A 15478-nucleotide genomic window follows, 5' to 3' on the forward strand; every position below is an offset into this window, starting at 1 on the left:
AAGCGCTCCAACAGAGCGATTCAGCGTTGTGTTAAATTGCTGCCTTCACTTTGCGTTAGATTTATCTAAATCGCAATAAGAGCGTTAACCTTTACCTTCGTTAATAACAGCAGAGATATGTGAAATTGACAATGAGGGTGTGGAGAGCTTAAAAGCCAGATGAACAAACTAAAGAAATAAAGGAGTGACCTATCTATGGTTGTATCATCATCAGGCTACACACCCTTGAGCATTTTATGACCTTTCTGAAAGTCAGTACTAACTTAAATGCAACTAGAAATCGGACATAACAGTAGCTCTTTTACTATTGAGTCAAACCCACTTGTCAGTCTTTTGTATATGAATAAATACATTTACTTGTTCTGGGCAAGAGCTACTGTGTATCCCGTGCCTCACAAAGTAATAATTCAAAGCTAGATCACACGATTATTTGTGTTCTATCTTCTGTTCTTAATATAGCTATTCATAGCGTATACATATCGGTTAGAACTTTACACTTCCCTTTAAAATAAGTGATTTGTTGCCCGGACTGTGAGATTAATTCACTGTTATTATTTTTATTAGTAGTAGTAGTAGTAGTTGTGATAGTAGTAAAAGTAGTAAAATTTTTATTATTATTTTTATTTATTTATTTATTTATTTAGGTCAGCTTGAACCACTGCATGTATAACCCAAATCTTGTTTTCAAAATAAATCAAATAGTCCGTTTTGGAGTTCAGGCGTTCCAGTGAAAGATTGGCTCTGGGCGCACAAGCTTCCGTGATGTCCTTGAACGCAGCGCGGTCTTCCAGGGAGTGGCCCCAGCACCTGTCCGACCTGTTCTGGGGATATACGACGCCTGAGGAATTTCTCTCGCTGTCACTGTCCTTTGTTTAACGGGCTCTTTTTAGTGGGAGACGAGAGGGCGAGAGAGAGAGGGGGAAAGAGAAAGGGGGCAGACAGAAACAGGAGAGATGTCGGAACCAGCCGCCAACCCCGCTGTCAACCCTGCTGTCAACCCCGCTGCCACCTCGTTTCCCACGGCAACTATTACTTTACCGTTGGGACCGGGCGTGTTGAGGACTTATTCCGGAGCCCTCCTCTGTTTAGAAATAGTAAGTGTTGTTTTTATATTTAGAAAGGAGAGAGCGAACAAAAGGTGCACCTGTTGGTTTTATTCGTACATTTATCAGTGACCATGTATGTGTGTGTGCATAGTCACTTTGTCTTTATTAATAATTGATGATTCTTGCAGATAAAGTCCAGTTAGACATTTACTTGTAGATTTTTTTCCCTCCCATTCTCTCCCTTTTTTCTTTCTCAGTGTCGTTGTCAGCGCTACGCACTGTGACTCTTCGTCACGGTGATTCCTTACCAGCAGCTCTGTAACCCTGCTGGTCTTCGAGCGTTATCTCCTTACGAACTATTTATGACTTTAAGACTTTAATAAGTGAGCAGATAACTTCTTGTTTGCATCTGCAGTGCCAGCAGTGAAGTGCATCCTATAACTCGGCAAGGTGACCTCAACTCCACCTTTACATGCGTCCTCTAATTCTAATCTTGGTGGTTATTTTACTAATTGTCTGTCGCAGATACAGCCTTATTAAACGCTCCTTCAGCCTGCCAAATGTTTTCTTGTGACTGATATCAAACTTTGCTAATGCTAAAGGTGTTTCCACTGAATAAAACTTGTCATTATCAACGACAGTCTTTCTCCAGAATGAATTATTGTAGCTATGGCAGTTTGACTTACATTCTGTTGCTGATCGGTATCCAAATGCTCCAAGCAGCAACAACATTTGCATCCTCATAGTCTGCTTTAAAACATGCTGTACCTTGAAAACAATAAAACAGCTTTTGTCAAGAAACAAAACTGACTGTAGCCTCAGGGTGTGTTTCAAAAGAACATTACAATATCATTTAAATCACTTTTAAGAATGCACAGACTGATACAGTAGTATAAAATAATATATTTTGCTGACTCACTGCCCTCATGTTACCTCTAAAGAAAATGGTCTAAGGAATTTGCACACTGTGACGCAAGTAGATGAGATAGTGGCTCATTCAAAGCAGCCTTGCTTATGCAGTGAAAAAAAAAAATAGGCATAACTGCGTCCGTCACTAATGCAGGTTCTTGTGTGTGTCCCCAGTTTTTTGGTGGTCTAGTATGGATCCTGGTGGCTTCGTCCAACGTGCCGGTGCCCCTGCTGCAGGGCTGGGTGATGTTTGTGTCTGTAACCACCTTCGTCTTCTCCTCCGCCTACCTCGCTCTCCTCATCACTGGTTTGGCTGACCGCATCAATACTGACTGGAACTTCTTGGTAAGCTGTTGATAGATTAGTTTGTCAAGCTTCCTGTCTGTCATCTTCCCATCTATACATACAGACATAACTTTTCTTTATCTTCTTCTTTTTCTTTTGGTTGGTCCCTTTTTGGGGTCGCCACAAAAGATCACCTGCCTCCACATCACCCAATTCCTAGCATCCTCTTTTAAACATGCCAACTTGCACATTCATTTTGAGCCCCCTCTATAATGAACTCAAATGACATATTTAAATATTTACCAAGGTTTGGTGTGCGATAAGTAAATCAGAGAGGCTCTGACTCGATCTGGAAAAGCAGCAAAGTCACATATCATAAACTGCTATGAGATAGCAGACAGTGATCTGAAAGAACCTGTAAATAGAATAATTTAGTTTAAAAAGAAAGGCAAGCCAGTGGGTTAAATTTAACCACTGGTTAATGTGTGTTTGTGGCATGTGCACTGGAGATCTGTTTAAGTGGGAAAACTGCAATCCAGTCAGTTTTACTGCATAGACGGTATTTTAGCAAACTGGTGCATTGAAGTTTCTACATATCAAACAAAGACTCCCCTCTTAAAGTTGAGTCAGTAAACCTGTTTAGACAATTGCACATTGTTGTATTACAGTATCACAGCTGTTGTCGGTTTTCCGTTTAGCTGGTTGAGCTAGCTGTTGAGTACAGTCTCCTTTATTGCATCTAAATTAATAGGCTTTGTCAGTGTGACTGCAGGTAAATTGTGTAATGTTCATTCGTTTGTTTTTGTTGTAGATATTCGGTCACATCTGTGAACTGTTCAAATCTTACATTTTAACACACTAGAGAACTTGAAAAATGACACAAGACATTATAGGGCTTTGAATCAATGACAAAAGGCAATGCAATGTTCTCAAATTTATCGTTTATTTACCCTGACTCTCGTAGGATTTATGGATTCCCTTGTTGGGTTATGCATCACTTTATATTGCCCACTGAGATCCACTGAGATAAGATAACTTCTTCATTTTACAATCACTCAATCGCTTTAAAGTGAAATGAGCAAAGTTTCAAGACGTGACTGAAGATGCTACCCAGGACTGGATCAAAATATTGAGCATTCGAATTGAAGTAAAACATATAAATCACAGCAAAGGAATCCCCAAAAAAAGTTTAATTAGTGCAATAACTATGATATAATGTTTAAATATAAGTAAAAATGCCAGAAGTTGTGCCTTGTTCTTGTGTTGTGATTATAAAGGACTCATGTCTGTGTCCAGTCTGCGCTATCAGACAGAGCCACACTGGCCTGAGGCTCTGAGCCCCGCCCCAAAAGCGGCTTGTGGTGTTGTTTGTTTTCATCTGAACAATGAGTGACATGGATGATGAGCTCACACTAAAACACAACAAAGACCTGCCTGTAGACCCACGAGGTTCACCGAGTCGGCGGCACAAACTCTCATTAACCTTCTTTCCACGCACTAGTTTAAATCACTTCTTGCGCCGTCTTGTATGCATCTCTATGTTAATATCATTTGATATATATTCCAAAGTGCAAGAGTCCACAGTGACTAGAACACTGTTGTGCAAGTTGGGCTTTTATTTATTCCCATGTACTGGCATAAGGACCGAGTAATGAAATCTAAGCTATTCAACAATTTTATCAAAAAAAAGAGAAGAAAAAAAGAAAACTCTTGCCTGTAGTTGTTTATCCCTGAAAGCTAAAAGTGCATAATGTGTTTCCTCTTCTTTTTCTCAGGATCTTTTTTACCATTTCATAGCGCTCCTCTTCTACTTTGCCGCCTTTGTGTTGGAGGCAGCAACAACAGCAGCTGCCATCAAGATTCTACCAAACCAAACCGCATGCATATTGAAACCTCGCGGCAATATTTTGACATTCCTGGATGGCAGGCAGTACAGTATTAATGTGGTAGCCACGGTAAGTCCTGTATATGTTGTCACATTCAGTCTCTGATATTGCAAGTGTTGTTGAAAGATTTTAAAAAATGTAATGTTATAATTAGTGCTGTCAATAGATTTAAAAAAATTAACTAATTAATTGCACAATTTTCTGTAATTAATCGCAATTACCTGATCAATAGCCTAATTGCAATTACTTAACTTTATATTTAAGCTTGTAACTGACATTTATGCAACATAATGAAGTAAATGCAGAATAAACACAAAGAATCTTTGAATGTTCACTTTTGGGGAGGACCTTCAAGTTCCTTGAAACGAGAAACCAAAGCTATGTAAAGCGTGTGTTCTCAACGATTTTAATAGGTCTGAGGTTTGTTGCAATCCACTTGGCAATTGTGTCGGTCAATATGTCCGAGGTAGACTTAGGCTACGTTCACACTGCAGGCGAAAGCGCATCAAATCCGATTTTTTTTACCCTATGCGACCCATATCCGATCATGGTATGACAGTGTGAACGCCGCAAATCCGATATTTTCAAATCCAATCTGGGTCACTTTCGTATGTGGTACTGAATCCGATACATATCCGATGTTTTAGAAAGCGACTGCTGTTTGAACGTTCATGTCGCATTAAATCCGTCTTTTACGTCACCAACACAAGACAGACGCCAATTATCAGCTCCAGAGAAGCGCCCGAGAAGACATCACGAACGCTTCCTGGCCATCCAGTGTAGATGTCAGTGAAACTGTTGGGAAGACAAAGTTGGAGAAACGTGAACATTTTATTTGTAATGTATAATCTGCAGATTCTGACAGAAATCTGCAACTATCCTTTGAAGCACCGCTCCTCTAAAACAGCAATAAGGATCATTATTAGGTTATCTACATTATTATGTAAATAACAAAATAACTTAAAGCAAAAATTGGGAAACGTAAAGTCCGAAGTCTTTATATTAAGGGCCATCAGTCAAACAATACTGTTTGCTCTGGGTCTAAACAGAGCGCGTTGTGTGTGACGTCTTCTTTTGCACATGCGGGCCGCAAAAACAGAATCTTATGAGAATTATAAGATTCTGCTAACATTCTGTCCACATTTGATAACCTGCTTAGTGATGTGAAATCATCATCAATGTGTGTGGGCAAAACAGAAGCAACTTTCGATTTCTAACTACAAATCCATTCTTTCTTGTTTCTTTTTGTCTTTATCCCACTCTAAAAGTTGGATGTAACAGTGAGACCAAATTCACAACCCAATAGAAACAGATCCAGGTACATTTACTGCAATATTCAAACTGAATACAGGCTGCTGGCCATTGACATGTAGTATCCTTTTGACTTAAAGTCACCTGGAACTGTAGCTGTGCTGTAAACAAATAATGAAGCACAGTTTGACCAGAATAAGACTTAGAATCTTTAACACACTAAGATAATAAAATACACAAGCTATTTGGCTGGTAACTGGCAATAAGCCAGAGGACTAATGGCCCAGAAGGCCCAAATGAAACTAGTAATGTCCAGACATCTAGCCTATAATACTTAATATTCATTAACCTATTTAAAAAGCACTTTTGCTCTGTTTCAGGTAAAGTGTAAATCTGCACCTCTGATTTGTGTGATTACATTTTCTCTTTGTCTTTTTCTGCTGCAGCAGCCGAAGTCTGATTTATTAATGACAAACCAGTGATAGAAGCATCATGACATCAAGAAAACTGGACAGTTAAAGGATTTTTCTTGTGTTTGATGATCATGTTTGATGATCTGAAATGTTTAAGTGTGACAAACATACAAATAAATAGGAAAATGCTTTTTCACACCATTGTCATATAAAAGACTTACTTCCTTAATTCTGTTCATTGACCCCATTGTGGACCACTAAAATTTTGTATACTATGTAGTATATACCTTATTTACTTTATTTATTAAATTTTGGGTTTGTTTTGTTTTTTTGCACTACATTAGACAACATCAAAATAGCGTTGTCAAAAATGACAATAGCGTTGGCATTTTTGTTATTTGTGTTTTGTAATCTTTATAAAAACCTAAAAAAAACCCACCTCTTAATCTTTGGTATATGGCGAGGCGCTGTGGACATCCAAGTTTGTGATTGTGTAGATTTTTCAAATCAATACCATGGTTGCATCTACTGAAAATCTTACAGATCTAAGAGATCTGTAAGATTTAAGAGAATTAAGTGTAGCTTAAATCTCAGTAACCTTGACTTCAAGGTCAGAGGTAAACTTTTCTGAAAATTGGAGGAGTTTCACATTTATAACACAGGTATGTCTACTAGGAGGCTGAAGGGTAGCACTATATATTTATAAACAATCAAAAACAACAATTTATTTCCAATTTGTATGGAATTTATTTCTGTAAACGTGGTGTTTTAGGTTGGATTAAATGACTGATGTGATGGTAAGGTGTCCGCTGCTCTGCTTTGAATATTGGTAGGCTTTTTTTTTTTTTAATTTTCACAAGAATTACTAGTTCCCCTAGAGTTTTGGCCACCCCAGCAATCAGAAGATTCCCTATGAGCAAGCATTTAGCGACAGTGGGAAGGAAAAACTGCCTTTAAAAAGGAAGAAACCTTCGACAGAACCAGGCTCGGGAAGGGACAGTCATCTGCCGCGACTGGTTGGGGTGGGGGGAGTGAAAATTTTTAAAAAAAAGCCAAAGTGATAATTATTGGAGCAGCTTAATTATAATTTCCAGTGTAATTTGCTGTTAATATCCTTTTCCAACCCCAGTTTGTGTTTTTATCACTTTTGTCCAGGGTGGAAGATGCCATGCTGGAAATTGACTCTGTATGGTTTTTCAGTGTTGATACTTGGGAACCTGTTGGAGAGGCCAGGGTTGAAAAAGGGATGCCGTAGAACCTGAGAGGGTGTTATCCGCTGGTGTGCATCCAAGGCCAACATCTCTTTAATTAGGCTGACAAATAAGCGCTGGCCATTTTCTGGTCCTCGTCTAAACATCATTATTTGTTCGAGGTCATCCAGACGTTTAAGTTTTATGTATCTTGTCTCCAAAGATTCATATCCTGTCTCGTATTTAAATTGTTGGGCGGTCTTAAATGTCCAGCGTTGTTGGTTGTAGTTGTAGTTGTCTTTTGTGAAATAGTCTTCAGTGTACACGCCAGGATCGAGAACATGATCTGGTGGCTGACCCTGAGTCTCTATGATGAATTTCAAAACATCATAATATTTTTTTCCAGGGTAGAGTGGCAGCCCTGTAACAAGCTCAACAGCCACCAGCCCCAGAGACCACATGTCACATGCTTCGTTATAAGGAAGGCCAAGCATAACCTCAGGTGCACTATAACCAACTGTCCCCACACGGTCACCAGGCATCACTGCAGACGCAGGACATGCGAGGCCAAAGTCTATAAGTCTGACTTTGACTGGAGACTCATAGCGATTTACAACCATGATGTTTCCAGGTTTGAGGTCAGCGTGCACTATTCCCAAAGAACCCAGGTGGGACAGAGCATTTGTGAGTTGGCCTAAAATTGGCCTGACTTCGCTTATGGGGAGACGCCGGTTATTCGGGTCCCGTATGTAGTCCCACAGGCATTGATCAAGGAGTTCAAATTTCAGGCAAACCCGCTCTCTGTCAAGGAAAAAGCCGTTCCATTGAACAATGTTGGCGGCATCTGGATCCAACCTTCGCAGCTGCTCCAGGATGAAAATTTCCTTTTTTGCCTGTTGCAGAATATCAGGGCGGCTCTTGTTCACCTTAATAGCCACAGTTTGGTTGGTTTTGGTATCACGGCATTTGGCTACAATACCAAAACCCCCTTCTCCAAGGAAAGCCTCTACCTTGTAGTGGTTTCCCAAAATGCTCCCTTTAAGTATTTCAAGCTCATCTGAGCTGAAGGATGGGCTGGCTGACGTATGGACGAATACTTGCTGAGAAAATTCAACCGAGTTTTGAAAACTGCAGTTGATTTTCTCTGATCTCTTGCATTTCAAGTTTGAAGGGTGCTGAAAGACCACAGGGTTTTGTGGTCTTTCAGCACTCATGTCAATGCAAGGGGAACTCTTAGGGTTGAAAAAGGGATGCCGGAGAACCTCCGATGGTGATATGCGCTGGTTTGCATCCAAGGCCAACATCTGTTTAATTAAGCTTACAAACAAACGTTGGCCATTTTCAGGTCCTCTTCTAAACATCATTACTTGTTCGAGGTCATCGAGACGCGTCAGTTTTATGTATCTTGTCTCCAGGGACTCATATCCTGTCTCGTACTGAAATTGTTGGTCAGTCTTAAATGTCCAGTGCTGTTGGTTGTCGTTGTCTTCAATGAAATAGTCTTCAGTGTACACGCCAGAGTCTAGAACATGATCTGGTGGCTGACCCTGAGTCTCTATGATGAATTTCAAAACATCATAGTCTTCATTTCCAGGGTAGAGTGGCACCCCTGTACCAAGCTCCACAGCTACCAGCCCCAGAGACCACATGTCACTTGCTTCATTGTAAGGAAGGCCAAGCATAACTTCAGGTGAACTATAACCAACCGTCCCCACACGGTCACCAGGCATCACTGCAGATGCAGGACATGCGAGGCCAAAGTCTATAAGTTTGACTTTGATGGGAGACTCATGGCGGTTTACAACCATGATGTTTCCAGGTTTGAGGTCAGCGTGCACTATTCCCACAGAACCCAGGTGGGACAGAGCATTAGTGAGCTGACCTAAAATTGGCCTGACTTCGCTTATGGGGAGACCCTGGTTTTTCCGGTCCCCTATATAGTCCCACAGGCATTGATCAAGGAGTTCGAACTTTAAGCAAACTCGCTCTCCGTCATGGAAAAAGCCGTTCCATTTAACAATGTTGGCGGCATCTGGATCCAATCTTCTCAGTTGCTCCAGAATGAAAATTTCCAGTTTTGCCTGTTGCAGAATATCAGGGCGGCTCTTGTTCACTTTAATAGCCACAGTTTGGTTGGTTTTGGTATCACGGCATTTGGCTACAATACCAAAGCCCCCTTCTCCAAGGAAAGCCTCTACCTTGTAGTGGTTTCCCAAAATGCTCCCTTTAACTATTCCAAGCTCATTTGAGCAGAAGGATGGGTTAGCTGACATGGTGAAATGTGTCGGCTTGGTCAGTGAATTGCTAAGTAACGCGAAATTCTCTCAAAACTCTCCAAAAGGGTTTGCTTACTGTCAGGTCAAGGTCCGTTGAGCAGCAAAGTTTAACAGAGCAAAGCTCCTATTTAAGGGTTTTTTCTCTCAGCAAGATGATGACATCACAAGGGATCAATGCCCTTGTGATGATGACATCACAAGGGCATTCTACTTTGGATCAAAGGCATTCTACTTTGGATCAATGGCATTCTATTTTTTCAGTTGAAACACTGAAAAAAAATAGTGTTTCAACAGGGTAGGCTGGCGCCCTGTGGGAGGCAGAGGTGATAGGGTAAGGATGCAGAGGATAAGAAAAGATCTTATCTGTCAGCTCATCAGCGAGCAGCCGCAGAATCACAGGTGCAGCTTGGCAGGGGATGGAGAGTGAAGACAAAATCAACAATGACTTATGGCAGGGGTGTCAAACTCAAATACACAGTGGGCCAAAATTCAAAACTGGAACAAAGTCATTAATATTTATTGAAAAAAAATCTTCCTCCAGATATAAGGATGAATCTTTTCTTATGGACTCAAATAAGTTTTGCTGGAAAACTGAATATGGAACAAGCAAAGCTTAATACTAAACAATATATATATTCGCTGTATAATACCAGTAGGCCAGCTCTAATAGTAATTTGGTATGGGTTCGCGGGCCAAATGTAATTAGGCTGCGGGCCAAATTTGGCCCGCGGGCCAGAGTTTGACACCTATGCATTAGCCAAAGTGCTAGCAGCATCCCCGACTAACATATGCTTTGCGTCAGGGGCGGATCTAGAGAAATTTTCTTAGGGTGGCATGAGGGTGGCAAAGAAATCCAATGGGGTGGCAAAATCAAAGCCTTTTTTTTTTCTTCAAACACATATGCAGGTGGTTACATATGGTTAAAATAATTCAAATGCAGTAAGTATACACGTTTTTCATATAAATATAGTCTATAACTTAATTATATAAGCCCTCATAATTACACACTTTAGTTACATAAAACATGGGAGTTTTGATCTTATGTACTGTATAGCCTGTATAATAAATAATATGTAGCCCAATAAATATAAAATCCAGAAAGCTACACAACATGGGGCGGTTCATTTGCAAACACAAGTCTAACTTAAATTTCACACTGTTTTTTGGTAGAAAACAATCACATTGTTACATGCTTAAATTAGACAAAATGTCAGAAATCTGCACTGTCATGAACAAAAATTTAAACCTAATTTTTCATGATTTGTTGGATTAACCCACTAAGGTCTGAAATACAACCGGCCGTTTTTGACTCCTTTTGAGTTTACGTTTGTATTTCACCCTCAAATTGTTTCATTTTATTTTTTTCCCCTTGCCTTATTTGGTATCATTCTTTTCAGCTCAACTGAATTTAGTTGTTTTTTTTCACTGACATACTGCATTACTATTACTATTAATAGTACTATTACTGATCTGAAATCACACAAAGAACTTAAAATCCTAGTAGTATTTCTTTACTGTAAAAAAACCCACAGACATGTTGAGTAAATTTTTATAACTTGAAATGCAAATATAAAATGTACATTTTGTAAACATAAACAACAATTTATCTAAAAATGCGGCCAATACATCTGCCTTTTTTTTTTTTTTCATTTTGTACAACCATTTAAAAATATTACTAAAACTAAAATGAGAGAACAATCAGGTGTTGCAATAAGATGCCCCACAAATGACGTGTGCCAATAAAAAAAAAAAAAGTTTGTCCACCAAAAGACAGGAGAACAGCACAGGGATAAACCTGCAGGCCTGACAACAGGAAGTTGTATCACTCCGCTGGTTTTCTACTTAGTGACAGTGTTTATGTTGCAAATGTGCCTTAGTGACATTCATTAGTGCCCTCACTGACACACAAAACAAAACAACGACTACACAACAGAACAACTACACAAGACAACACAACACACTAAACGTCACAAATCTCCCACATCTAAAAACTCTCTCACTCGCTCGCTCGCTCGCTTTGTCTCGCTGCCATAACCGTCACTCCCAAAACTCTCCCCTCTTCCTAAACAACCAAATCCCACGTGTTGACTTTTTTTTTAATTGGTCGACATGGTGCATTTTTCCACCGATAGGAAACATGTGGCTTTATTTCTTTCTTTACTGTTTTCACGCTGTCCTTAGAAAACGCTTAAAACACACACACAAAAACGTGACGACAGTATTTAGAAAAAAGCGTGGCTTATATATAATCATAACTCTGGATTTACTGGCCTGTAATTAAAATGTAAAAACTTTGAAGTCAGAACTTTCAATGTGGGCTGAAATAGAGACTCAGCGTGGCTGCAGCTTGTTGCTGTGTCATCTTACATCAGTCATGTGATTTGGAGGTGCAGCGTGTCCGTGGACCACGGAGGGTTAATAACACTCACCTTCCTTCCATTTCCACAGTGTAACATCCAACCACCTGTGTAAAAAGCGAAATTCCCATGGTGTTGTTCAAAATGTGCTCTGGCACAATTATAACCATCGCTTGCTACTGAAAACAAGAAAAAAGCTGGTCCTGCTATGGGCTGAACCATTTGTTAATGGTGGAGGGGGGGGAACACTATGCAATATATTCAGTTTTAGCATTTACATTCACTGTTGACTGTAACTACGCTCAAACTGTTAATGCTATCTTATTTTAATAAACAACACTGTCATATGCAAAACTGGGGTGGCACTTGGGGTGGCAAGGGATCATTTTAGGGTGGCACTTGCCACCCCATGCCACCCTTCTAGATCTGCCCCTGCTTCGCGTCAATGTGATATTTTAAGCTGGAAGTACTTCGGTGAAAAGAAAATTCCTTCCTGCACAATGTGCATAATACTTTGTGTCGGTCGACTGTTCCGTCTTGTTATTTTTTAATACTTAAATTTCCCATCGAGAGGGCCAGTGTGCGTTTATCATCTTCAGCTGCCCGTCACCACCAGATCAACTGCCCATTTGCGCATGTGCGAAGGTAACTCTACTTGGACAAACTGCCCGAGAAATGCGTTGACAGAAACACTTAAGGGATTTTAAGTCATCCTGCACTCCAGATGCGTTAATTGCGATTAAAAAATTTAATCGTGTTGACCGTGATGACGGATTAATTTGCGTTAATGCGGTAATTTTGACAGCACTAGTTATAATATAGTTGCACGATGGCCAGCAACAGTACATGTGGTTTTACAGAAGGTCCATACATTATAATTACCCCCTGCTGCTTTGGTTTTGGACATAGACTGTATATAAAAGATGAACATTCTTAAGTCAGTCGCTTTCTAATGGCCAGCAGCGGGGAATTCCTCTGGTTTCACAAAGATGCCTGTCTGTATAGAAGTCTGTAGGGAGTGGTCCTCAGCCCCTTTGATCTGCCACCTTATGACCTTGTGGTCCCATTAGGCTTGAAAAGCAGGATAAAGACACTAGCCTATCATCATGCCGTGTTTCCTTGCTCACCATGTCTGGGTTCAAAACCTCAGTACAACAACAGAGAAAATGCTCAGTTTGAGGCTTCTCAACCAGTGAGTGCTGTCATGGAGACTATGTTCACCTTTTACCTTTTACAGCCTGTGGTTTGCATTTAGATTTTTGCATACAGCTCTTGGTAACGTGAAAGCATGTGTCATGTTATATAAAGAGAAAAGACTATCTGTTGTGCCCAGCTATCAGCTGGAACTGCCAGGCTATAATATTTGGCCTGGCAATTCCATAATGGCCATACTGTTGGTTAACCCTCTTTCTTCTCTGTCCCAGATATTTGCCTTTGTGGTGACACTATGCTATGGCTGCAGTATGGTGATGGGCTTCAAGAGGTGGAGGAAGTAACCGCGAAAATGGACACGACTTGATTTTCCAACTTCCTGCTTCGCAACTTCGACGTGTATTAAAACATGAGCCACATTGTGCAGTGCTCCTTAGAGAGCTCTGCTACTGAGTTCGGCAAAGCGCACACTGTTATTTCCTATTACGACGCTCTTGTCAGAAAGTGATCACCACATCAAAGCTACGGTGGAAAAATATAGATGACAAAATTCTCAGCCTCAGACAAAACATCTGGCAAGATGTCTGGATGTTAATGCTCCTGCAGTAATTTATTTTGAGATATCAAAACCATGAGATTCACGTAAATTCATACAGGGCTGATAAAGGTATTTTGAGGACAGGGATAAAGAACAGTACTTATAGGGCTCGTTATCAGCGTATAGATTTGATTTATTAACTGAGAGTTTTGCAACTTTTGATGCTAATCACTCAAAATTGATATGGGAAGATAAGGAAAGCTGTGAGTGGTTATATTGCACAGGACTGTGAAACTAGTGAGGGTCATTAAAATAATTTAAATGATGCTCGAGTTTTGTTTTCCTCCCTGCTACGTTAAGCAAACAGATAATGTCCCAGTTTCTAAATCACTGCTTCACTGGAAGAAACAATTCCCATTTTTCGTTCCATTACAAATATTAGATTAGATTACTTTGATAGCACAATATGTTTCACAGACTACAAACAGCAGGCATATTCTTAATCCCAGTGTCGCTGACATACCTTGGTGCTAAGGCATTGTGAACTCTGATTTTAACACTGCTGTCATGAAATGTTCATGTGGCTTAAAATAAAGGTGGATCTGGTGTTTGAATGTCTTAATATTTTTGATTGAATGTTTTTCAAAATATTGTAACCTACTGCAGACTTAGTCATTAAAACATCTGTTAGTGCTCTCCTGTAGCTGACTTCAGTGACTAACAGATAAATAAAATCAATAATTTAACCTGTTCATTAATTTTTGTTAAAAAGTATATTTTAAATAGAATGTTTTAATATTTGACCTTAATACTTAATTGTGTTGATGCCTTATTAAACCGCTTAAATGAATAACTATCTTACTCGGTACGTGATTTATGATTTGTTTTTGCTGCATGCTTTTGTTTGTGTTAGGTAACTGGAACATGTTAATTTAAAATAGTGTTAAATTAATATGTTTTTGATTGTTTGATATTTTAAATGCATTTTAGATCAACAAATAAAAGTCGTAAATTAAAAAAATAAAACTAACTTGTCTGTCACAGTCAACAGTTTCTTTGTTTTTGGGGTTTTTTAATATTGTAATTAAGAGTTGCCAAAGTCAGAACATTTTAAATTACAGTGCAGGGTTTTATGAACGCACGAGTCTTGTTGCTGGGAGTTGACTCTTTTCAACTTTATGAAACCCTCCAAGTCCTCACTCTGACAGTTGAAGTTCTGACTCCATCTTTTCCATCTATATATTTTAGCAAAATGTTTTTCAGTCTAAAATAATGAGGCTTTATTGTGTTTACAACCTACACAAAAATGTCCCTGCTTGTGTAAAATCCTAATCAGTAGAGCTAATTGTGATGTGATTATTAGCGGATATTTTTATTTTATTTCGTAATATTACATTTCCAGTTCCAGTTACCTTAGATACAAGTATATTTAAAAAGAAATTCAATTCTACATAATAGAACATTATTAAAAGTCATTTAGCCTTACAGGTGTTAACGTTGGGTAAATACAACCTCAGATGAACAAAACATGACATGTCACAGTGTTCCATTAATTATTTAACAAAAACTAAGTCAAAATACAAAAGCAATTTGTAGAGAAAAAAAGCTCCCTTCATCCAATAGCTATTACTGTTCACCTAATAGGTTTCTGTATGACTTTATCAGTCTCTCACATTGTTGTAGAGCAATTTGACCCACTCTGAAATTGCTGGCATATCCACTCTTGGGAACATTGTGGCATCACGTTAACACACATCCAGACCAGTAAACCGACATAACCTTTGCTTTTACAGAGGTTCCCACACTTGCAGCACTTGGCTGTTAGTTGCCTATTAATTCCTATGGAAGCAGTAACAAATTTTTTCTACACACTGCTTCTGCATTTTTAGCTTAGTTTTAGCTGAATAAATAATGACACACTGTAATATGTTGTAATATGTGTTTTTGTTCATCAGAGGCTGCATTTGCCTAATTGTAAGATCTGGTAAGGATCAGATGACTTTTATTATGACCTGATATGCAAAACATTATAACTGAAAGGGTGTACTTTCCTTTGCAAGTCATTGTCCTGTATCTGTTTGAGATGAATTATTTCACAGGGCTTACTGGATCTTACAAAGTGTTGCTATAGTATATTTTTTATAATACATAGTTATACATATTTGATTTCACTGT

General features: G+C 39.2%; 2 protein-coding genes across 2 annotated transcripts; one reads left to right on the plus strand and one right to left on the minus strand.

Annotated features, from left to right (window-relative positions):
- The first annotated feature begins 781 nt into the window (after positions 1 to 781).
- Positions 782 to 14455, plus strand: mal2 (mal, T cell differentiation protein 2). Its single transcript, XM_006795873.3, has 4 exons — positions 782 to 1094; positions 2130 to 2300; positions 4016 to 4195; positions 13038 to 14455. Exons 1-4 carry the CDS (start codon positions 954 to 956, stop codon positions 13107 to 13109), a joined length of 564 nt encoding a protein of 187 aa, XP_006795936.1. The 5' UTR covers positions 782 to 953; the 3' UTR covers positions 13110 to 14455.
- LOC148100441 (uncharacterized) lies at positions 6528 to 9378 on the minus strand. The gene has a single exon (XM_087847687.1). The coding sequence runs from the start codon at positions 9251 to 9253 to the stop codon at positions 6932 to 6934; it is 2322 nt and encodes a 773-aa protein (XP_087703813.1). The 5' UTR covers positions 9254 to 9378; the 3' UTR covers positions 6528 to 6931.
- Positions 14456 to 15478: the final 1023 nt, after the last annotated feature.

This window comes from Neolamprologus brichardi, chromosome 11 (genome assembly GCF_056152115.1).
Source record: "Neolamprologus brichardi isolate AB-2024 chromosome 11, ASM5615211v1, whole genome shotgun sequence".
Taxonomy (NCBI): domain Eukaryota; kingdom Metazoa; phylum Chordata; class Actinopteri; order Cichliformes; family Cichlidae; genus Neolamprologus; species Neolamprologus brichardi.